This window comes from Dendrobates tinctorius, unplaced genomic scaffold, assembly GCF_039654945.1.
Source record: "Dendrobates tinctorius isolate UK_male_01 unplaced genomic scaffold, ASM3965494v1 ptg000155l, whole genome shotgun sequence".
Classification (NCBI taxonomy): Eukaryota; Metazoa; Chordata; class Amphibia; order Anura; family Dendrobatidae; genus Dendrobates; species Dendrobates tinctorius.
Window position 1 is genome coordinate 7,744,202 of NW_027361822.1, and position 24,587 is coordinate 7,768,788.

Genomic DNA, 24,587 nt, shown 5'->3' on the forward strand with positions numbered 1-24,587 from the left:
TCACCGTAGGAGGCAAAAACAGAAATGCTAGCTAGTCCTGAAAACCAGAGAAGTTGGCAACTATCAGATTGCAGACCCCTGAACCTATCAACACAACTAGCAGTAGCCGTGGGGGGTTCCTACGATGACCTAGACCCCTCGATCACAGCCGGAGAGATACATAGGCCTAAATAAGGAAAGGGGAAATCTAACTGCCCCAGAGCAGACCCCAAAGCAATAGGCAGCCCCCCACATATAATGACGGTGAAGCAAGATGAAAGCACTAACACAGACAGAAAGATAGACTGAGCAAAGACGGGGCCCAAGCTAACTAGATAGGAAAGGACAGGAAGGCTGCTGTCTGCAATCTGCCAAAACCCTATCAGAGACAAAAGCCAACAAGCTGATATAAAAATGGCCCTGAAGCAACTAAGCTTCAAAAACTAAATCAGCACTCAGGTACTTTCAGAAGACAGAGCTCTAGGAACACTGCACACTCCAGCAGGGAGTGGCAGGATCCAAAAAGCAAGAAAAACAAAAACAAATCTTAGATGCAAAAAGGCAAAACAGAAAACTTAGCTTTAGGAGAGCAGGAATCAGACTGGTGTCCAAGAGTCCACAGAGAAATCACCCGCAGGGCAGAAAGGGCGTAGGCTGCCTTAAATCCAGTCAGTGACTCCACTCAGCCAATCGTCTTCATTAGTCCCAGGTGCCTGATAATCAGGCTCACTACGTTCCTTCACTAGAATAGGGAGTTCACCAGGCCTCAGTGACGGAGGGGAAAATGAACTCACAACAGTGTATTCTTGTTAATTTTGTTATTAACAGTGCCCTCTTTTATTACATAGTCCCCTCTCTTTTTAGATATAAAATGACTGCTGAGGGAGGAGCCGGTGACCAGACTACCAGTCCATCATCTCCTCCATTAGAAAGGAAGCTTTCCCATGCTCCATCAGCCAACATTGCATTATACAGCCAACAAAACAGGACGTTATGTAATAAAAAACAGGGCTTTATATAATCCAATATGTAGGGAATGGTGCTGTACATAGCAAGAGAGGGCACTGCATAATAAGGGACGGCAATATACATAATAAAGGAGACTATGTAATATATATACATGTATGTGTGTTGCGCAATATATATATATATATATATATATATATATATATAGCTTTGTCGCCATAAAAGGAAGGGGGCCCAGACACATTTCTTGCACAGGGGCCTCAAGCTGTCAGTGTCCGCCCCTGGGTCAAGCAATACCTGCGTACTCCCTAATTCCTCTGTGATTTTCAGTTATTGGGTCTCAAAGCTGGCATGAGCTGTCCCTCTTGGAAGTGTTGTGCTGCCCTGCCGCTAGCGTCCTGTCTGAGCAGGGGGGTGATCACAGAAAATGCTGACAGGCTCACTCTGGTGGAATTGAACAAAGCTTGGATTAGCCCCATCTTTTCCACACCACCAAACGACAGTAGCACATAGTGTTTTTAATCTTCAGTATTTGACTGAGGCCTGCCAGTTATTGCCTTCAAGGGCCTATGGATGACTGGATAACCCTACTTACATTTTTTACGTGGCTTACCACGTTGTGCAAAGCCTTTATGAGTTTAGGAGTACATCAACTACACGTTCAAAATATTTTAATGAGACCAGCAAGATGTTGCATTCAAGGGGCTATGGTTGACTGTATTAGCCTTTCTGAAGACACGGGGGGGGGGGGGGGTCAGTGGGTGCTCTCGTCCGGTGGCCTGAGACCGTGTGGACCAGGGTTTATCCCACTGAACTCCCACTCTCCTTTTTCCATGGCTATAATACTGCTCAGACAACACAAGATGAGGTTAAAACAGTGTGGCAGTACTTTTTTGAACTACCAGTCTCACCCTTCCACTGGCTTGCCAGGATTAGAGCAGCTGCGACTTCCAGGACTTACTACCCTCACCTGTGGCACCCCGCTTTTCGGAGGGAACCCACAGAGAGGAGGTAACAACTAGCTTAGGAAGCTGACAGTCCATTGAGGCACATGGCCTGGTGACTGGATGGTCCCAACATGGCTTCTCCAAATGTCTCCATTGGCGTCAGGTGAATGAAGGTTCCAACCTGGTTTCCCCAAACATTTCCATGGGACATGTTGACCGGATAGTCCCAATCTGGCTTCTCCAAATGTATTTATGGGGGTCAGGTGACTGGGGGGTCCCAACCTGGTATCCACAAACATGCCCATTGGGCCAGGTGACCGGAGGCTCCATACACACTCAAGCTCTGCTCCGTACACACACAGCTCAGCCTATACACTTCGGTCACACATAGAATCATAGAATGGTGGAGTTGGAAGGGACCTCCTTGGCCATCTGGTCCAACCCCCTGCTCAAAGAAGGATTTGCTAAATCATCCCAGACAGATATCTGTCCAGCCTCTGTTTGAAGACTTCTATTGAAGGAGAACTCACCACCTCTCGTGACAGCCTGTTCCACTCATTGATCACTCTAACTGTCAAAAAGTTTTTTCTAACATCTAATCTGTGCCTCCTCCCATTCAGTTTCATCCCATTGCTTCTAGTCTTTCCTTGTGCAAGTGAGAATAAAGATGATCCTTCTACAATGTGACATCCCTTAAGATATTTGTAGACAGTTATTAAGTCTCCTCTCAGTCTTCTCTTTTGCAGGCTAAACATTCCCAAATCCTGCAACCTTTCCTCAGACCAGACAGGGTTTGCAGACTGGTCACCATTCTGGTCGCCCAAAACTGGACACAGTAATAATGACTTCACGTGATCTAGACTGTATGCTTCTGTTAATACATCCTAGAATTGCATTTGCCTTTTTTGCTGCTGCATCACACTGTTGACTCATATTCAGTCTGTGATCTATTAGTATACCCAAGTCTTTTTCACATGTGCTGTCACTTAGCCCTATTCCTCCCATTCTGTATATGCTTTTTTCATTTTTATTGCCCAGATGTAGTACTTTGCATTTTTCCCTGTTAAAAACCATTCTGTTAGTTGCTGCCCACTTCTCCAGTTTATTTCTTTTTGAATCCTCTCTCTCTCTTCTCTAGTATTAGCTATCCCTCCTAGCTTTGTGTCATCAGCAAATTTAATCAGTTTACCCTCAATTCCTTCATGGCTCCACTCTGTACGTCGTACACATATTGCTCCGCTCCATAACGTCATACACACATGGCTCCACTCCGTACACATCATATATGTACGGCTCCGTTCCATACACCTCGTACACCCTCGGCTCTGCTCTGTACACCTCGTACACACGTGGCGCACACACACAGCTTCGCTCCGTACACCTCGTACACACACGGCTCCGCTCCGTACACCTCGTACACACACGGCTCCGCTCCATACACCTCGTACACACACGGCTCTGCTCCGTACACCTCGTACACACGGCTCCGCTCCGTACACCTCATATACACGCGGCTCCGCTCCATACACCTCGTACACACACGGCTCTGCTCCGTACACCTCGTACACACGCGGCTCTGCTCCGTACACCTCGTACACACGCGGCTCCGCTCCGTACACCTCGTACACACGCGGCTCCGCTCCGTACACCTCGTACACACACGGCTCCGCTCCGTACACCTCGTACACACGCGGCTCCGCTCCGTACACCTCGTACACACACGGCTCCGCTCCGTACACCTCGTACACACACGGCTCCGCTCCGTACACCTCGTACACACACGGCTCCGCTCCGTACACCTCGTACACACACGGCTCCGCTCCGTACACCTCGTACACACACGGCTCCGCTCCGTACACCTCGTACACACACGGCTCCGCTCCGTACACCTCGTACACACACGGCTCCGCTCCGTACACCTCGTACACACACAGCTCCACTCCGTACACCTCGTACACACGGGCCTCTGCTCCGTACACCTCGTACACACGGCTCCGCTCCGTACACCTCGCACACACGCGGCTCTGCTCCGTACACCTCGTACACACGCGGCTCTGCTCCGTACACCTCGTACACACGCGGCTCCGCTCCGTACACCTCGCACACACGCGGCTCTGCTCCGTACACCTCGTACACACGCGGCTCTGCTCCGTACACCTCGTACACACGCGGCTCTGCTCCGTACACCTCGTACACACGCGGCTCTGCTCCGTACACCTCGTACACACGCGGCTCCGCTCCGTACACCCCGTACACACGCGGCTCCGCTCCGTACACCTCATACACACACGGCTCCGCTCCGTACACCTCGTACACACGCTCTGCTACATCCCCCCTGTAAACCCCTCCTGACCCCACACAGAAACTTCCCCTCATCCAGCACCATGACAACCAGCACAGCAGAGTCCTGCATACACTGAGGCCCCTGATCATGTGACCCCTGACTCCTCCCCTCCTGTGACCTCATCCCAGGTCCTGTGCGCACAGAGCAGCCATATATGTGGAGTGCGGCTCTGCAGGTGGAGGTAGGTGCTGGAGATTCCCCATTACTGGGCGGGGGCAGTAACCCCTCCATTCCCGGAGATAGCGCCCCCTGCAGGTGGATGTTACTTGTAAACAGCCAGTAGACGTGTATAATTCTTTGTGGACAGAGCAGTAATTCCTCCTCCGGCATACACCCAGGCCCAGCAGGGTCCTCCATCCCCGTCTCCTCTCTGTGACCAGGCTATAGCTTCCTGCTTTTGTCCCATACATACTAATGGCGCCTGTGGCCTATTCCAGCTCTGGGTGATCACATACGGATCTGCAGACAGTGAACACACTGACGATGCTCGTACTTGTGTCTGTAATGGAGAAGCCCCTCTAAATAACCTGAACTTGGGTCGGGGGCTTTTCATCCTGCTCCTTTAGACCCCGGATTGGAGCCGAAGATGTCAGTCTTTTTAGGCTACTTACATTGTAAAAAACAGTCCAAAAATTACCTATTTTGGACGTAAATGCCTGCCTTGCTGGTGTTTATACATAGACAGTGAAAACAAAAGTAGTTGTGGCTTTTTAAAAAATTATCCTTGTTTCGGGAGTTTCAAGAGCTTTTTTATTTTAGATTCTAAGCTTGAGAGCAGGGTCCTCACTCCTTTTTGGTATCTGTCAAGTTATGTGTTATTCGGAAATATCTTTATTGGCTGTACAAGTCCACTCTAAAATGTAAAGTGCTGCGGAATATATTGGCCCTATAGACATTATTATTGTATAAGAAAAAGCAAAAGCTTTTTCACAAGGTATCCAAAAATTATCCATATATTTATTGAGCAGAAACAGGTGTGCCCTAGTGATGAGCGAGCATGCTCATGTGCTAATAGAGTATCTTCGGCGTGCTCAAATACTATATTCAAGTCGCCATGTCTGTTAGACAGTCACAACACATGCAGGGATTGGCTAACAGTGTGCTCAGCACTTTTGAAAGTATTAAAGTATTATTATTATTATAGCACCATTTATTCGACGGCACTTTACATGTGAAAAGGGGTATACATAATAAAAAAAAAAAAATGAGTACAATTATCTTAATAAAACTCACGACTGGTCCTCGAGGAGAGAGAATCCTGCCTGCGAGGGCTCACAATCTACAAGGGATGAGTGAGGATACAATGGTGAGGGCAGATGTTGTGAATTCACTTTCTGGCCTACGTCTGGTTGCTGGTGGAGATGGTTGTATTGACGGAGGGGTCGCGAGTTCTCTTTCCAGGCTCCCTCTGGTGGTTACAGGAGGTAATGGTGCTGATCTAATTAACAGAGGCCTGCCACCTGATAATGAGGAGGACGATTGGACATTGGGAGTTTCTGATTGGATTTAAGACAGCCGACTCCCTCTATCCCTGCTGGTGATTTTTTCCTGCCTCCTGAGGTCTTAGTTTCCAGCTCAGTCCCTGCATGCTCAAGCTAAGTGTTCTTTTGCTATTGTTCACATTTGATTTGGTTTTGTCTATTTCAGTTTTGTGTGGTCAGCTATCTCCGGCTGGGGCTGTGCTGAATTTCCATCCGTATGTTACTGTTTGTGCCAGTTTGTTTTTGTCCCTTATTAGATTGGCCTCTCTTTGCTCTGTTTTCAGAATATACCAGAGTGCTGATATAGTGTGAGAAGTCTAGTGACTTCTGTGTATTTTTTTATCAGACGTGTTGGGCATTTTTTGCAGGGTTTTTTGCGTGATTGCAGACAGTGTCTTTCCTTTCCTGTCCTGTCTAGTTAGTTTGGGCCCCATCGTTTGCTCCGTCTATTTTCATCTTGTCTCACCGACAATATATGTTTGGGGGCTATCTATTCCTTTGGGGTCTGCTCTGGGGCAGTTTAGATTTCCCCTTTCTTGCTTTAGGCTTATTTGGTTTTCCGGCTGTGTCGAGGCATCTAGAATCATCGTAGGTACGCTCCACGGCTGCTGCTAGTTGTGTTGTTAGGATTAGGGGTCTGCAATCCGCTTAGTTACCAACCTCTCTGGTTTTCTGTGGCTTAGCTTGGTCTTGCTTTCCTCCTCGGTGACTCAATCATAACAGAATCACCAGCCTAAAGCGCAGATTCTAGGGTACTCAAAAGCAGGAGAGAATTGTAAAAAAAAAAAGTGTCAAAATTTTTTCCTCTTTTTCTCTGGGACTGTAAAAGGATTTTTTCCTTAATGGAGATTAAGCAACTGTCTGATCGTGTGGAGCAGATTGCTGCTGAAGTGCGGAGAATTGAGCGAGATAGGCAGAAATCACCTGTTCTTGAACCAAAAATCCCTACTCCTGATGTGTTTTCTGGGTATCGGTCTAAATTTTTGCATTTTAAGAATAATTGTAAACTATTTCTTGCCTTGAAGCCTACTCATCGGGGAGCTCTGTGCAGCAGGTTAAAATTGGCATCTCCTTGCTGCGCGGCGATCCCCAGGATTGGGCTTTTTTTCTGACACCTGGAAATCCTATTCTGACTAATGCGGATGCATTTTTTCAGGCCTTGGGGTTGTTGTATGATTAACCTAATGCTATTGATCAAGCTGAGAAAACCCTATTGGCATTGAACCAGGGTCAGGATTCTGCAGAGTTATACTGTCAAAAATTCCGAAAGTGGGCGGTCCTTACTACATGGAATGATGGTGCCTTGGCAGCTCTCTTTCGGAAGGGTTTGTCAGAAACCGTAAAAGATACTATGGTGGGATTTCCTGTTCTCTCTGGTCTTGATGATTCTATGTCATTAGCCATTCAAGTTGATCGGCGTCTACGTGAACGTAAAACACGAGAGGCGTTGCCGCCTTTTGAACAAACGTCTGAACCCATGCAATGTGATAGTGTTTTGTCTAGGGCGCAACATCAGGAGTTTAGAAGGCGTAATAAGCTGTGTTTTTTCTGTGGAGACGCCTCTCATACTATTTCTGTCTGCCCTAAACGAGAGAAACGCTTTGCGCACACATTTGCTGTGGGCAGTGTACAACGTAAGTTCCTTTTGGCAATTACTCTGATCTGCTCCTTATCTACATTTTCCGCTAAGGCTTTTGTGGATTCAGGAGCAGCTTTGAATCTGATGGATTTGGACTTTGCTAAACGTTGTGGTTTTCCCATGATACCCCTGCAGACTCCTATCCCTTTGAGGGGTATTGATGCTATTCCTTTGGCGGAGAATAAACCCCAATTTTGGACCCAGGTGATAATGCGGGTCGCCCTGGACCACCAAGAAAATTGTAAATTTTTGGTGCTGCACAATTTGCATGATACTAGTGTTCTGGGTTTTCCCTGGTTGCAAACTCATAATCCTGTTTTGGATTGGAAATCTGTGGTGAGTTGAGGTTGTCAGTGTGTTCTTGGTGACACTCCTGTTTTCTCCACCTCTCCCCAGTCTCATGATATACTTGATTACTTGGCTGATTTTTCTGATGTATTCAGTGAGAGTATGTCTGCATCTTTGCCTCCTCATAGGCGTTATGACTGTGCAATTGAGTTGACGCCCGGGTGTAAATTTCCCAAGGGTCGGCTTTTTAACTTATCGGTACCCGAACATGATGCTATGCGATCTTATATCAAGGGGTCGTTGGAGAAGGGTCATATTAGACCATCCTTTTCACCCTTAGGTGCTGGGTTTTTTTTGTGACCAAGAAACATGGTTCATTAAGGCCTTGTATTGACTATCATCCCCTTAACAAAATCACTGTTAAATATCAGTACCCGTTACCTCTGATGTCTGATTTATTTTCTAGAGTTAAAAGTGCCCGCTGGTTTACCAAGCTTGACCTCAGGGGGGCGTATAATCTTATTCGCATCAAGCACGGGGATGAATGGAAGACGGCGTTTAATACTCCGGAGGGACATTTTGAGTACCTGGTGATGCCTTTTGGGCTCACTAATGCCCCTTCTGTCTTCCAATATTTTATGAACGATATTTTCTGGGACTTTGTGGATAAGTTTTTGATCATTTAACTGGATGATATTTTGATCTTTTCCAGTGACTGGGATTCTCATGTGGAACATGTCCGGACTGTGTTCCGGATTTTGAGGGAAAATTCCCTGTATGTTAAAGGATCGAAATGCCTCTCTGGTGTACAGAGGATTTCATTTTTGGGAATTATTTTGTCTCCGTCGGCTATTGAAATAGACCCGGCCAAGGTATAGGCCATTTATGGTTCGGTTCAGCCCACTTCTTTGAAGGCTCTCCAGAAGTTTTTGGGTTTTGCTAATTTCTATCGTAAATTTATAGGTAATTTTTCTGGTTTTGTCAAACCACTGACTGATCTGACCAAAAAGGGCGCTGATGTGGTGAATTGGTCTCCAGAGGCAGTCTCGGCAATTCAGGAGCTTAGGCGGAGATTCACTTCTGCTCCGGTTCTACGGCAACCTGATGTCTCACTTCCATTTCAGGTGGAGGTAGATGCTTCTGAGATTGGTGCAGGAGCTGTTTTGTCCCAGAAAGATCCAGTGACTTCTAAAATGAATCCCTGTGCCTTCTTTTCTCGAAAGTTTTCCTCATCTGAACATAATTATGACATGGGGAATCGGGAATTGTGGGCATTTGAAGAGTGGAGACATTGGTTGGAGGGAGCTAGACATCAAGTTGTGGTCCTCACCGACCACAAGAATTTGATTTATCTTGAGTCGGCCAAACGCTTGAATCCTAGACAGGCTAGGTGGGCCTTGTTTCTCACACGTTTTAATTTTGTGGTCTCTTTTCTTCCGGGCACTAAGAATGTTAAGGCGGATGCCCTTTCTATGAGTTTCTTTGCGGATTCTCTTATTGTGACCGAGCCTACTGCCATTCTAGGTGAGGGGGTAGTTCTTTCCACCATCTCGCCCAATTTGAGACGTGCCCTGGTGGAATTTCAGGAGGACAAACCTGAGCGTTGCCCTATGGGAAAATTGTATGTTCCTGACCAGTGGAGGAAGAGAGTAATGTCTGAAATTCATTGCTCCGTGTTGGCTGGTCATCCAGGTATTTTTGGTACCAGAGACTTGGTGAGTCGGTCTTTTTGGTGGCCTGCCTTATCTCGTGATGTCAGGAATTTTGTGCAGTCCTGTGGGACTTGTTCTCGGTCTAAACCCTGTTCTCGTTCTAGTGGGTTGTTGATGCCCCTGCCGGTGCCCAAGAGGCCATGGACCCATATCTCAATGGATTTTATTTCTGATCTTCCTGTCTCTCAGAGAATGACTGTTATCTGGGTGATTTGTGATAGATTTTCTAAGATGATCCATCTTGTACCACTCCCAAAGTTGCCATCTTCTTCAGAGCTGGTGCCCTTGTTTTTACAACAGGTAGTTCGGTTGCATGGGATTCCTGAGAACATTGTGTCCGACAGAGGAGTCCAGTTTGTTTCCAGATTTTGGAGAACTTTTTGTTCCAATCTGGGAATTCAGTTATCTTTCTCCTCTGCGTTTCATCCTCAGACCAATGGGCAGACTGAGAGAACAAACCAGACTTTGGAGTCCTATTTGAGATATTTTATATCTGCTTATCAGGATGACTGGGTCTCATTTTTGCCCTTGGCCGAATTCGCGCTAAACAATACAGCTAGTTCTGCCACTTTGATGTCGCCCTTTTTCTGTGACTTTGGGTTTCATCCTCGATTTTCTTCAAGGCAAGTGGAATCTTCGACCTGCCCAAGTGTTGACACTGTGGTAGAGTGAATGCAGAAGATTTGGGACCAAGTGCTGGATAAGTTGTCCTTCTCTCAGGAAAAAGGCCAACAGTTTTTCCAACCGGCATAGGACCATTGGTCCCCGGTTTAAAGTGGGTGATATGGTTTGGTTGTCGCCAAAGAATATTCCCATGAAGGTGGCATCTCCTGAGTTCAAGCCAAGATTCATTGGACCTTATAAGATTTTGGAGATTCTTAATCCTGTTTCTTTTCGATTGGCTCTTCCAGTTACGTTCAAGATCCATAACGTGTTTCATAAATCTCTGTTGAAGAGGTTTGTGGAGCCAGTAGTTCCTATGGCGGCACCTTCTGACCCTGTACTGGTGAAAGGCAATGTGGAATACGAGGTAGAGAAAATATTGGATTCTCGTTTGGCTAGACGGAGACTCCAGTACTTGGTCAAATGAAATGGTTATGGCCAGAAGGATAATTCTTGGGTCTCTGCTTCTGACATTCATGCCGATAGATTGGTTCATGCTTTTCTCAATGTGTGCCAGTAGGGGGGAAATATATGAACGAGGGGCCATGTGTGCCAGCAGGGGGGAATGTGTGCCAGCAGGGGGGAATATATGGAGGGGGGGGACAATGTGTGCCAGCAGGGGGAAATATATGGAGGGGGGGGACAATGTGTGCCAGCAGGCGGGAATATATGGAGGAGGGGACAATGTGTGCCAGCAGGCAGGAATATATGGAGGAGGGAACAATGTGTGCCAGCAGGGGGGAATGTATGGAGGGGGGGACAATGTGTGCCAGCAGGGGGGAATATATGGAGGAGGGGACAATGTGTGCCAGCAGGGGGGAATATATGGAGGAGGGGACAATGTGTGCCAGCAGGGAGGAATATATGGAGGAGGGGACAATGTGTGCCAGCAGGGGGGAATGTATGGAGGGGGGGACAATGTGTGCCAGCAGGGGGGAATGTATGAAGGGGGGGGGACAATGTGTGCCAGCAGGCGGGAATATATGGAGGAGGGGACAATGTGTGCCAGCAGGGGGGAATATATGGAGGGGGGGACAATGTGTGCCAGCAGGGGGGAATATATGGAGGGGGGGACAATGTGTGCCAGCAGGGGGGAATATATGGAGGGGGGGACAATGTGTGCCAGCAGGGGGGAATGTATGAAGGGGGGGACAATGTGTGCCAGCAGGGGGGGATTATAGGACCGGGGGGACAATGTTTGCCAGCAGGGGGGAATATAGGGACGGGGGGACAATGTGCGCCAGCAGGGGGAACATAGTGACGGGGGCCGTGTGAATGCCAGCAGGGGGGAATATAGGGATGGGGGACAATGTGTGCAGGCAGGGGGAATATAGGGACGGGGAGCCATGTGCGTACCAGCAGGGAGGCATATAGAGAGAGGTGGGGCCATGTAAGTGCCAGCAGGGGGGCATATAGTGACCGGGGGGCCATATCCAGGATAGGATGGGGGTCCTATGTGCCAGCACAAGGGGGCAATGTGCCAGGATGGGGGTTATATAAATACCAGGATGAGGGACATATACGGTATATGATTTGAATGACGGACACTGGCTTTATAAGACACACCTCTTTTTAACATAAACATTTTTTTTCTCTTTGTCTTCACCAAATTTTGGGGTGCGTCTTATAATCAGGTGCGTCTTATAAAGCGGCTGTGTCGAGGCATCTAGAATCATCGTAGGTACGCTCCACGGCTACTGCTAGTTGTGTGGATAGGATCAGGGGTCTGCAATCCGCTTAGTTACCAAGCTCTCTGGTTTTCTGTGGCTTAGCTTGGTCTTGCTTTCCTCCTCGTTGACCCAATTATAACAGGCAGACCTGGTCATACAGCAGTATGGTGGAGCGATGGTTACAGCAGGTTGTAGGCTTCTCGGAAGAGGTAGGTCTTCAGATTCCTTTTGAAGGCTTCTATGGTAGGTGAGAGTCTGAAATGTTGTGATAGAGAGTTGCAGAGTAGAGGGGATGTGCAGGAGAAGTCTTGTATGCGATTGTGGGAAGAGGAGATAAGAGGGGAAAAGAGGAGATCTTGTGAGGATCGAAGGTTGCGTGCAGGTAAGTGCCGGGAGACGAGGTCACAGATGTATGGAGGACACAGGTTGTGGATGGCTTTGTATGTCATGGTTAGAGTTTTGAACTGCAATCTCTGGGTAATGGGAAGCCAGTGCAGGGATTGACAGGGGGGAGAGGCCAGGGAATAGCAGGAGGACAGGTGGATTAGTCAGACAGCAGAGTTTAGAATAGATTGGAGGGGTGAGAGAGTGTTAGAGGGGAGGCCACAGATGAGGAGGTTGCAGTAATCGAGGCGGGAGATAATGAGTGCATGGACTAGGGTTTTTGCAGATTCTTGGTTGAGGAATGTATGGGGATGGGAAGTATTTTTGAGTTGGGAAAGGGCTTGGATATGTGGTTTGAATGAAGAAGAGCTTAGAATCCAGGGTTACCCCGAGAGTGAGCAGCCACTGATTTTAATGGCTAGGTCTGTTGGGGGGGGGGTTGAGTGAGGGGAAAGAGGATGAATTCAGTTTTGTTCATGTTAAGTTTTAGAAATCCAGCAGCGAAGAAGGATGAAATAGCAGACAGACAATGTGGAATTCTCATTAGTAGGGAGGTTATATCGGGTCCAGAGAGGTAGATCTGTGTGTCATCAGCATGGAGATGATACTGCAAGCCATGAGACTCTATGAGCTATCCTAGGCAGAAGGTGTAAATGGAAAAGAGCAGGGGCCTTGGACTGAACCTTGAGGGAAGAAAGTGAAGAGTTAATGGCTTCTCAACTACTAGTGAAAAAAATTGACCCTTTTTGGGATACGCAACATGTATCTGTAATGCTGTAGATAAGCCCCCGATGTAACCTGAAAGATAAGAAAAACGAGTTAGATTATGCTCACCCTGGGGTCCTGTCCGGTCCGATGGGTGTTGTGGTCCGGTCTGGCGCCTCCCATCTTCTAGCGATGATATCCTCCTTCTTACTTCTGCCGCGGCTCCTGCACAGGTGTACTTACTCTGCCCTGTTGAGGGCAGAGCAGAGTGCTGCAGTGCGCAGGTGCCGGTAAAGGTCAGAGAGGTCTGGCGCCTGCGCACTGCAGTACTTTGTTCTGCCCTCAACAGGAGGGCAGGAGCCACGGCAGAAGAAAGGAGAAGGACGTCATCGCTAGAAGATGGGAGGCGCCAGACCAGACCGCAACACCCATCGGACAGGACCCCGGGGTGAGTATAATCTGTCTCTGTCAAAAGCATGGTTAACTCGCCATCTGTCATCTATGTGGAGTGTAAGCGAAGTGTGTCCCAAGACAGTGAAGAGAGCGAAGAGGAGCCCCCTTCCTGTGGGTCATGTGGTTATATACATCCCACAGAGCACATGTTCCTCTCTATATGGTGGTAACTATACTAACCTAAATACATACATGGAATGTCAGTGCAAGGCAATGTGCTCGGTACAGAATTAAGAATAAATCAATAGCCAATAATATTCAATATGGACTATGATATTAATGAACTAACCTTAGTATAACCATAATAGTTAAGAAAGGGAGACATGTTTCCATCTTTTTTCCACAAGCCTTGACTTGCACTATAAGGCTGTGTTCACACACAGCGTATTTTTAGCGGTTTTTCCAATAAAACCACTATAAATAAGCTTCCCATTCATTTCTATACATTTTGCACTTTTTGTGCATACTGATGTTTTTTACCGCGAAAAAAAACGCAACGCGGTAAACAGCATGCTCATTCATTTCGCGGATTTTTCCGCGTTTCTGGCTATTTCTATACGTTTTGAAAACGCGCGGGAAAAAACGCATAAAAAATGCGCGGTTTTTGGGAAGGGAGTCAGGTTTTTCAGCAGAAATTTTCTGTTACGTGTGCACTTAGCCTAAGACTGAGTTCACACGTGGCTTTTTTTCGCGTTTCCGCGGCGGTTTTAACCGCGCGATTTTGCTGCGAAAACGCGAAAAATAAGCATCCCATGCATTCCTATGTGATTCCGCAATGCTGTGCTAATGCTGCAGTTTTTACCGTGGCGGAATCGCTTCGCGGTAAAAAAACGCAGCATGCTAATTAATTTTCACGGAATCGCGGCGATCCCGCACCCATAGGAATGCATTGTTCTGCTTACTTTCCGCATGTGGCTGTGCACACCATGCGAAAAGTAAGCAGAACATTTGCGGATGGTACCCACGGTCCGGAGGAGAGGAGACTGTCCTCCGGGCTTTGGGTACCATATCCCTGTAAAAAATAGAATTTAAAATAAAAAATATTGTTATTCTCACCTTCCGACATCCCGCGCAGCCTTCCCGCCTCTCTCCATGCTCCCGATCCCAGTAAGCCTTTGCGAGCGATGACGTCCGTTCTCGCGGGATCGCGAAGTCTCGCGGTCATTCGCGCGACGTCATCGCGAATGACCACGAGACGTCGCGATCCCGCGAGAACAGACGTTATCGCTCGCAAAGGCTTACTGGGATCGGGAGCATGGAGAGAGGCGGGAAGGCTGCGCGGGACGTCGGAAGGTGAGAATAACAATATTTTTTTTATTATTATTATTTTTTACATTCTATCTTTTACTATTGAAGCCGCATAGGCGGCCTCAATAGTAAAAAGTTGGTCACACTCGTCAACTATGTTTGACGAGTGTGACCAACCTGTCAATCAGTTCTCCAAGCGATGCTCCAGATCGCTTGGAAAACGCTAGCAATTCTGCAAGCTAATTACGCTTGCAAAATGCTAGTTTTTCCACGGGAAAATCGCGGGAATTTAAAATGCGATTTTCCCGCGGAATGGAATTCCGGAATTCTCGCGGTAATTTCCGCTACGTGTGAACCCAGCCTTTATGTTAACAATATTGAATGTCTATTTCCAAATTCTACTCATTCTCAATGAAACAGCATCAAGATATGCAGACTATGGTTTTGCATTTACCTAGTTGTAAAACCAATGGATTGGTTGTTTTGCACTGTGATTAGATTGTTTTTTTTTTTGTTTTTTTTTAGAGCTGGACAATCTTTTGGCTGAATACATATTAAGTCCCCCCATCACCCAAGTGCTGATAATCCTGTGGTTTCGTTTAGTATCTGTTTACATTGCTGCAGTGACAATATTGGTTGTACTTTTGATTTCAGTAAGTGTAAGATTTGACTGTTGCGCTCCAAGATGCTCCACTGAGATGATATGCCATACATGTTCATTTGTTATCTGCAGTAATTGTGCTTTTTTTTTTTTTTTTTTTACTTGGAATCTTTTTGATGTTACATTGGCTCATCTTCTTCCTAGTCAGGTCCCTACAATATTGGATCCTCTCAGTGGAGATCTTCTATATAAGAGAATTCTCCTGAGTGACCCTACAAGGATGGATAGGGACAGGGACAAGATGGTCGAAAGGATATTACACCTCACCCTAGAGATCCTCTTTCGGCTTACTGGAGAGGTGAGAGATTCTATTGATGCCACATTACATCATTCTTAGGCTAGTTTCACACTAGCGTTTATTCCATGCAGCGCACGGCGCCGCTAAGCCCCGCCCCCTGCCGGCTCCCTGTCCGCTCCGTCCGGTCATCGCCGCCTACTATCGCACATGGACGCATGCGATCTGCGCACCCTATCTTTAGCAAAGGGTGCGCAGATCGTGCGCTGGACGTGCGCTAATAGGATTTTAGCGTGCGCTGCACACTTTTGAAGGTGCGCCCGTGTGCGCCGAGCGCAGCATGTTGCATTTTGGCGCGCTCGGCGCACCTTCAAAAGTGCGCAGCGCACGCTAAAATCCTACTAGCGCACGGCCAGCGCACGATCTGCGCACCCTATGCTAAAGATAGGGTGCGCAGATCGCATGCGTACATGTGCGATAGTAGGCAGCGATGACCGGACGGGGCGGGCAGGGAGCCGGCGGGGGTGGGGCTTAGCGGCGCCGTGCGCTGCATGGAATAAACGCTAGTGTGAAACTAGCCTAACATATGGGAATCACAGATGGGCAGAACTGGAGAGGTGAGGACTCTGGAAATGTCTGTAGTGAGATTTTTTAATGTGTCTCTCCATAACCAGGATTACACAGTAGTGAAGAAGACCTCTAGTGAGCGCTGTCAGGATCAAGTGTCTGATGGATGGGGAAGAACCCTGAACCCAATTACGATGCCTCCTCCTCACCCCCTGATACATCACCCCCTGATACATGAGGACATCAATGACCAGAAGATCCTAGAACTCACCTACAAGATGATTGAGCTGCTGACTGGAGAGGTGACACTGCTGGGAATGCTGGGACATTATACAGTAACACTATGAAGGGATCGGGGGATGACAGTATCGTTGTGATTTGTCAGGTTCCTATAAGGTGTCAGGATGTCACTGTCTATTTCTCCATGGAGGAGTGGGAGTATTTAGAAGGACACAAAGATCTGTATAATGACGTCATGATGGAGGTTCCCCGGCCCCTCACATCACCAGGTAATAGACAGGACTAAATACACACGGCCTATAATTATCTGTATGTAAAGAATTAATTCAGTCCCTGTATGTGTTTCCTCCAGTTCTATCCAGTAAGAGGACAACACCAGAGAGATGTCCCTGTCCTCTTCTTCCACAGGACTGTAAACAAGAAAATCCCAATGATCCTCAGGATCAGCAGGTAGATGAAAAGACGGTGTCATGAGATCTTGGCTATGATATGTAGAACGTTATGAAGGTCTTGTGTTCAGCCTTGGTTTATCCCCCAGTATTATACATTGAATGGCCATTGTATTCGAAATATTTTTGGTCGTATTGATTTCCCACCAAGAAATGTTCATTTTAATCAATGGATCTTGAAATAATAATAATTTCCACAATTGGATGTGTTTAGATAAAATATTCCTGTGCTGAGATAATCTTATAAATGTGCCCCTGCTGTGTATTGTGTAATGTCCATGTGTAATTGTGCAGGGACAAGGTCTGGTCATACCACATCTCCTGGGCAGGGGAGGAAGCAAAAGAGTATACATACAGGACCGCACAGGATCACATCTGATTCTTTCTTTGAAGTAAAACATTGTTTAAAAACAGGCAGATAAATGTTTTGCCTCACAGAAAGAATCAGTAGTGATCCTCTGCAGTAATGTCTTTTTATTCTTCTGCGTCCTCCCCCGCACAGGAGCTGTGGTATGATCAGATCCATGTTCCTGTACGGTCAGACACGGCCATTATACAGTACACAGCAGGGGCACATTTATAAGATTATCTCAGCACAGGAACATTTTATTTAAACATATCCAATTGTGGAACTTATTATTATTCCAAGATCTATTGTTTAAAATGAACTTTTTTATGGGAAAACACCTTTTAATGATCTTTTCTGTTTTTCTAAATCATTTCACGTGACTTTTACAATATTTATTTCAGGTTAACGATATGAGCAAAATTATTATAGAGACATTTGTGATGGGTGATGAGCAGTGTAAAGAGGAGATTCCTACATATGAGTATACAGGTGAGTAGTGACCACTATATGTAGAGAAGACTTACATTAGGGTAAATTAGTGTCACATTAGGGTAAATTAGTGTACAAAATATGTGTGTATGAGAGATTCCACTCTAATTGTCCAGAAAACCAGATTTATTGGTTGACCAACCATCCAGGTACACTGATGGACTATGTGACCATGTGTTGCACATACATCTTGCAGAATCACCATTAGCTGGTGATGGTGGACACTAGCAGGTATGAACCTGGCCAACCTTGTGGCCTAATATAATTAGTCCCTGCTTTGAGGTTTTCTATTCCTACTATTTTATTGGGTGATTAGTTACAATTTCTGTACTGTATATTGAAATAATGTTGAAATGTTATAAAATGTATAACACATTAGCTTAAAAAAAATGTTTTTGAAAAATAATACGTTTTTTTTTTTCTTGGCAGATGACTTTCGAAGCAGCTCAGATCGATATTTGTTATTGTCAGAATTTAAAGCAGATGATCAAGACATTACACCAGATACTTACAAAGAACATGTCCTTATACCAGATACAACTCCAACCCTTCACAGCAAAAATGTATTATCTGATTCTTTTCAACAGGTTATATCCTCTGTTTCAGTAAAGACGGCCAAGCAACATAAACATAACAAAAGGGATGGTGAACTTCAAAGGACTCAGATAGGGGAGAAGCCATTTTCATGTTCAGAATGTGACAAGTCTTTTAAGCAGAAATCGGTTCTTGTCAGACATCAGAGAATTCACACAGGGGAGAAAACAGTTTCCTGTTCAGAATGTGGGAAATGTTATAGCAATAAATCAAGACTTGTTAGACATCAGAGGATTCACACCGGGGAGAAGCCATTTTCATGTTCAGAATGTGGGAAATGTTTTAATCAGAAAACAAATCTTGTTAAACATATGAAAATTCACACAGGAGAGAGGCCATACTCATGTTCAGATTGTGGGAAATGTTTTAAACAGAAATCAGAGCTTGTTACTCATCTTAGAATTCACACAGGGGAAAAGCCATTTTCATGTTCAGAATGTGGGAAATGTTTTACAGTCAAAGCAAATCTTGTTACCCATGAAAGAAGTCACACAGGGGAGAAGCCATATTCATGTTCTGAATGTGGGAAATGTTACAGCGTTAAATCAAGACTTGTTATACATCAGAGAAGTCACACAGGGGAGAAGCCATTTTTATGTTCTGAATGTGGGAAATTTTTTTATCGAAAATCCGCTTTAGCTGCCCATCAGAAAATTCATTCAGGGAAGAAGCCGTTTGTATGTTCAGAATGTGGAAAATGTTTTGTGATGAAACCCTATCTTATTATACATCAGAGAACTCACACAAGGGAGAAACCATTTTCATGTTCAGAATGTGGGAAATGTTTTATAGGGAAATCAAATCTTGTGATACATCAGAGAACTCACACAGGGGAGAAGCCATATTCATGTTCAGAATGTGGGAAATGTTTTCCAGAAAAATCAAAACTTGCTAAACATCAGATTATTCACACAGGGAAGTAGCTTTTTTTTTTTTTTTTTTTTTAAATAATCTTTTTATTGACTAGTTGTTCAAGAAAAATCTAAAAATTCCAAAGTTGCATTTCTAAAAGAGGAAGCGTAAGCAATTTAGAGCACTAACTTGTTATTGGGAAACGTATAAAACTACTAATAATCACCTATTGTTGAAAAATTAGGTTCCAAATCTAAATTCTATATACATGTATATCGTACATGTGAGTGAAAGTTTACACTTGCATACACTGTACATAAAAGGGCTGTGACCTTTTCATTATGACTGTGTATTTGATAACTCCAAGGCGTCCGTTCTGTATTGGTGCTCCAAAATTAATGTCATGTTCCTGATATGGTTGCTCTAATTCTTTATGAAGTGGTAGCTAAAAGTCAATCTCCTCTGAGCTGAGTCCATGCCTCTTTTAATACATGACAGTATCCTGCTGGTCTAAAGACTCACTCATATGCCCGTTTTTTATATTGTAAGTGAAAAAGAAGGTCTTATTTTTATCAGTACTTAAACAGGGTTTCACTGGTTTTGCAGATAAGCAAAAAATAGATGAAAAATGAACGTCACTAGTATGCCATTAGTGTGCTGTCCATTTTTTCAATGATCCAATAACGTGAAATGGTGAGTTTGATCCACAAGTAGTTTCGCAATCAGACATGTTTCCATATATTATTAATGTAGCTGATTGGGAGCTGTTTTTCAGTCTGTCTTTAGTCTGTGATCTAAAAGTACACTCGTCCTGCTAATCAAGGGACTCTCCTAGTTAATTATTTTAGGGTATACCTTCTCAATGGAGACTCACAGGACTTTAGTCCAGGTCAGTATTTTGTGGTTGCCGGATACGAGCCCTACAAAATGGTCTCCTACCTACGTGCGACATGTGTATGCATCACGCCGGCTAGCTATGTTACATCTGGCTAGCTAATCAAAAAAATGATCAGGAGATCCCAGCAGGTAGAATACTGTTCAGAGGTCTCCCATTCAGACGCCACATCAAGAAAACTTCAAGTTATTGCTGCTAAAAGTGGTTTAACAAAATATTAATGCATGGGGTGTACTTAAATCTTCACACAATGCTTCTACATTTTGGCCTAGTATTTGTTAATTAACGTCAAGGTGTAATCTGTAATGTGTTGTTGTTAATCTGAAGTTGTATTTTCCTAATTTTGAGAGCTTCTGATGACCAGATGTTTTGAATAATGTCCTGATATGTAACATCAAAGAATTCAAGAAGGTTGTACATTAGTTTTTTGTTTTTATTTGTGGAAAAATGTTGTAAAATAAGAATGTTTTAAAAAAATAGAAGTGATAATTGATTATTATTAATTAATAAAATGCTAAGTGAATGAAGAAAAAACTAAATCACATCAATATTTTTTGTAACTGCCTTTTGCCATCAAAACAGCAGCAAAGTTTCAATTCTTGTAGATACACTTGCAGACAGTCATTGAAGGAACTCGGCAATGATGTTGTTCTAATCATCTTGGAAAACTAACCACAGATCTTCTGTAGATGTCGCTTGTGCAAATCGTTCTTCTGACTCTTCATGTAATCTTAGACAGACTCAATGTTGAGAGCATGTCGTTGTGGGGACGTATCAAGTCCAGGACTCATTTTTCTTCTTTACACTGAAGATAGTTCTTAATGATATTGGCTGTATGTTTGGGCTTTTGTCTTGCTGTAGGATAAATTTGGAGCCAAACACTTGATTTAGTAAAATATAAGTATCTGCCTATGTTTCTCAGAATTGAGGACAACAAACAATGGGCAACGTTGAGGGCTGTACATGCTGTGTTTGAACAGGGAAACTTAGTGCAGCAGATGAAAGACACATACCTACTTTCTTTTGAAATCAAAGATGCCCAGCAGTGCCATCATCTCAGAACTAGCAGGAACCAGTGAGACCCAGATACACCCACGTATTGCAGCACGATGGTTCAGTGGTTAGCACTGTTGCTGTGCAGCACTGGGGTTCTGGGTTCAAATGTCACCAAGGGCAATATAGTTTGTATGTTCTCTCCTTGCTTGTGTGGGTTTCCTCCCACACGCCAAAGAAATAGTAATAGGGAATGTATAGTTTGAGCTACAACAGGGACAGTGATGATAAATAATGTCTGTAAAGTGCTGTGGATTATGATGGTGCTGTATAAGCAGCACACAATAAAATAAATAAGTCTGGACAGAAGTGTTTTCATTGCTGTCAAAAAGCCATACCTGGCAAAAAGCCATACCATTTCCTTGACATGGAAATAAGGCCAAACACAAAAATATAGAAACTTGGGTGCAGAAAAATGCCAAAAATGATGCTCGAGACTGATGGTTAAAACTTAGAATACTTGGTTGTAACAAGTGGTAGTTTGTTGAAGGGCTGGAGAGCGGTACAATAATGAGTGTCCACAGGTAATAATGAAGCCTTGTGACGGGTCCTGCAAATTTAGGGCTGCATTTCAGAAAATGGAATTGGAGATTTGGTCAGGATTAATGGTGTCCTCAGTGCTGAAAAATTCAGGCAGATACTTATCCACCATGTAATACCATCAGGGAGGCGCCTGGCTACAAATTATTCTGCAGCAGGACAATGACCTTGTGCACACATGGGTCTGCTCCTCACATGCCGTACACACAGGCTCCACCTCTCACACATAGTACACGCCGTTTCGCTCCTCACACGTCATACACACATGGCTCCGTTCTATACACATCGTACATGCACTCCTCCAATCCCCACGTCTATTGAAGATATTTTGCACAGGTATTGCACACACAGTATGATTCCCCTTTCATGACCCCCCACAAAATATAATATCCCCCTCTCCACCCCACTTGTTAATAAAGCTCTGACTGACTGATTTTGTTTAGGCCTTTAGATCATCATCAATCTTACATCAAGAGATCATGAGCCGGATTAATTGAATAACCAAAATCATTGGAAGCCAAACAGCCCATATAGAATTCAGAATACAAACTTTATTAGAATAAAATAGATGAGACCAATAAAATTATAGAGGAAGACTGGACAACAGAAATCCAACTCCAGTACCTGATTACAGAAAAAGTCAGAATAGTGGTATCTGTATGCAAGGAGAATATAACTATCAATATATCTAAGGAGCACAATTGGCACATAAGGAATATGCAAGGACAAATCAATAAAAGTGCAAGTGGACCAGCAAATGGGCCCAATTTATGACAGAAATTATATATACAATAAGCATAACATGTCCATGAGTGCAAGTGCACACATAAATAATAAGAAGGTAAATTACAAGAATTAAGGCAATAATAAATATTCCAGTGCAAACACAAAAAATGAATCCACCACAGATAATGTGGGTTAAACGCCCTCTAGTGGTAAATGTGCAAAATAACCATGCATCCTAAAAACAAAGATAATAGCCTCTACTATGATCTGGAGCATAGGGAAAAGAGGCCCTGATGCACATTTCGTGTGTACTTCTTCTTGGGGGTATGTAAGTTAATTGAATTTGTCATGAATATCCTAAGAAATTCAGGTTTGCTTCAACAATGACAAGGCTCTGTCCCGGCCCCAGTGTTGATCAACATTTTTATAAATGATCTAGATAGTGGAACTGAAGCTAAACTAATCAAATTTGCAGGCGGTGCAAAGCTAGGAGGGATAGCTAACACTAGAGAAGACAGAGAAGGGATTCAGAAGGATCTAGATAAGTTTGAACAATGGGCAGCGACTAATAGAATTGTATTTAACGGAGAAATACATGATTCTACATCAGGGCAAGAAAAAGAAAAACTACATTGACAAAATGGGAGGAATAGAGCTAAGCAACATCGCGTGTGAAAAAGACTTGGGTATACTAAGGCCTCTTTCACACATCAGGTTTTCGGCGTCAGGCGCGATCCGGTGCTTTTGACTAAAACCGGATCCGGCGAAATGCAATGCCGGATCCGGTTTCCCCCCCATTGACTTGCATTAGAGCCGGATCGAGCCGGATGGCCATGTGTTTCATCCGATTTTCGCCGGATCCGGCAATGTGACGCGATCCGGCGTCTGGAAAAAACGGCTACTGTAACGTTTTTTGTCTCCGGCGAAAAAGCCGGACACGCCGGATCCGGCGTGTCCGCTTTTTCATACAATGAAAGCCTATGAGCGCCGCAATGCGCCTGATCCGGCGATAGCCGGATCCGGCGGCCGGATCCGGTTTCTTTGGTCTGAGCATGCTCAGTAGCTCTGCCCACAGGACATATATAAAAGCAAGACAATGGGACCCTCAGCCACACCCAACATGCCACCCAAGCCAAGAACCAGGAGCAGGAGAAGGCAGCAGACATCTGCAGCAGCAGCACCATCAGCACCACCCCAAATGGAGCAGCATGCTGAACAACGGGAGGGGAGTCCAGCAGCAGATGAGAGACGGTAATTATCAAATCCCCCATTCCTCCAAACTAGGGCTATGGAATATCAAGATATTCATTGGCCCTTTGTTTCTCTTTATTCAACAGCCGCCCAATAGATGCAGCAGCAGCAATGGCAGCAGCAGAAACACCACCCACAGCCATGGAGTCTGGCCATGAGGAAGACAGCACATCTTCTAGGAGCCCTCCCTCGCATCGTCAGCGTTTGACGGTAAGTTTTTTTTTCCAAAATCCATCATCTCTGTAATACTGTATATGTGTATTCATTGCCTTTTATTTCAAAACAGGAATCACAAGATGAAGAGGAGCTCCCAGAAGAAGAAGGAAGGGGTGGACAGACACGGAGTGGGCTCACAATTGGTAAGTTTTTTGCATCAAACGCAGAAACACAACATCACACTACACACAACACATAGAAAACAATGTTCTGCAGACCACACACAGCAAACAAATGCCTACATCCAAAGACATAACATTTTTTGTTTTCTTCTCTAGTCTTCCCAATCTGGTGCTCGGCCAAGAGGTCCTCGCAGTGCCTCCCAGGGTCGTTGGCGACAGCAACGCGGCGGTCACCAGCGTGTAAGTATAAATATTTTTGCTTTGTTTTTTTTGCACTTTTTATTTCATTTCTTTTGTGGAGGCTAATTATGTTATTTTTGTCTTTTTCTTTAACAGCCTTCACAGCGTGGTCCCGACTCTGACGGTGAGGATGGAGGGATTGATGTGGACCGCCTCATCGATCTCATCAGAGAAAGGGAGCCGCTCTGGAATATGGCTGACCGACGCCACGCTGACCTGATCGTTACCCGACGACTCTGGGAGGAAATCTGTTCGCTCCTTGTGGACCGCTGGGAGGACCTCGAAGCTCGGGCCCAGATTAAAGAGCGTAAGTATATACAGTACCGGTTGCTTGATTTAAACCAGTGTTTCCCGAACTCCAGTCCTCGTGGTCCCCACGGATCATGTGTTCAGGATTTCTATTTACTTTGGAAATCCTGAAAACATGACCCCTGGGGACCATGAGGACTGGAGTTTGGGAAACACTGATGTTGTATACTAACCACTTTGTCCTTTCTCGTTTCAGGGGAGAGAATTGTGAAGCGGTGGCGGTCTGTGAGGGATCGTTTCAAGAAGGAGTTCAATAAAGAGATGCGGGCCCCGAGTGGATCTGGAGGACGCAGGAGCAAGTACAAGTACGCACGAGCCCT

General features: G+C 45.1%; 1 protein-coding gene across 1 annotated transcript; it reads left to right on the forward strand.

The window, feature by feature from the left end:
• The first annotated feature begins 4,429 nt into the window (after positions 1 to 4,429).
• Positions 4,430 to 20,633, forward strand: LOC141050991 (uncharacterized). Its single transcript, XM_073547762.1, has 8 exons — positions 4,430 to 4,491; positions 15,005 to 15,132; positions 15,289 to 15,438; positions 16,050 to 16,244; positions 16,328 to 16,451; positions 16,535 to 16,632; positions 17,382 to 17,469; positions 17,899 to 20,633. The coding sequence occupies exons 3-8, from the start codon at positions 15,361 to 15,363 to the stop codon at positions 18,984 to 18,986; spliced, it is 1,671 nt and encodes a 556-aa protein (XP_073403863.1). The 5' UTR covers positions 4,430 to 4,491; positions 15,005 to 15,132; positions 15,289 to 15,360; the 3' UTR covers positions 18,987 to 20,633.
• The last annotated feature ends 3,954 nt before the right edge of the window (positions 20,634 to 24,587 follow it).

Bases quoted from the DNA above. Each gene is read 5' to 3' on its own strand.
- LOC141050991 (XM_073547762.1), top strand. From the start codon at position 15,361: ATGGATAGGGACAGGGACAAGATGGTCGAAAGGATATTACACCTCACC. The intron at 15,439-16,049 runs GTGAGAGATTCT...CTCCATAACCAG, and splicing joins TCTTTCGGCTTACTGGAGAG to GATTACACAGTAGTGAAGAA. The intron at 16,245-16,327 runs GTGACACTGCTG...GTGATTTGTCAG, and splicing joins TTGAGCTGCTGACTGGAGAG to GTTCCTATAAGGTGTCAGGA.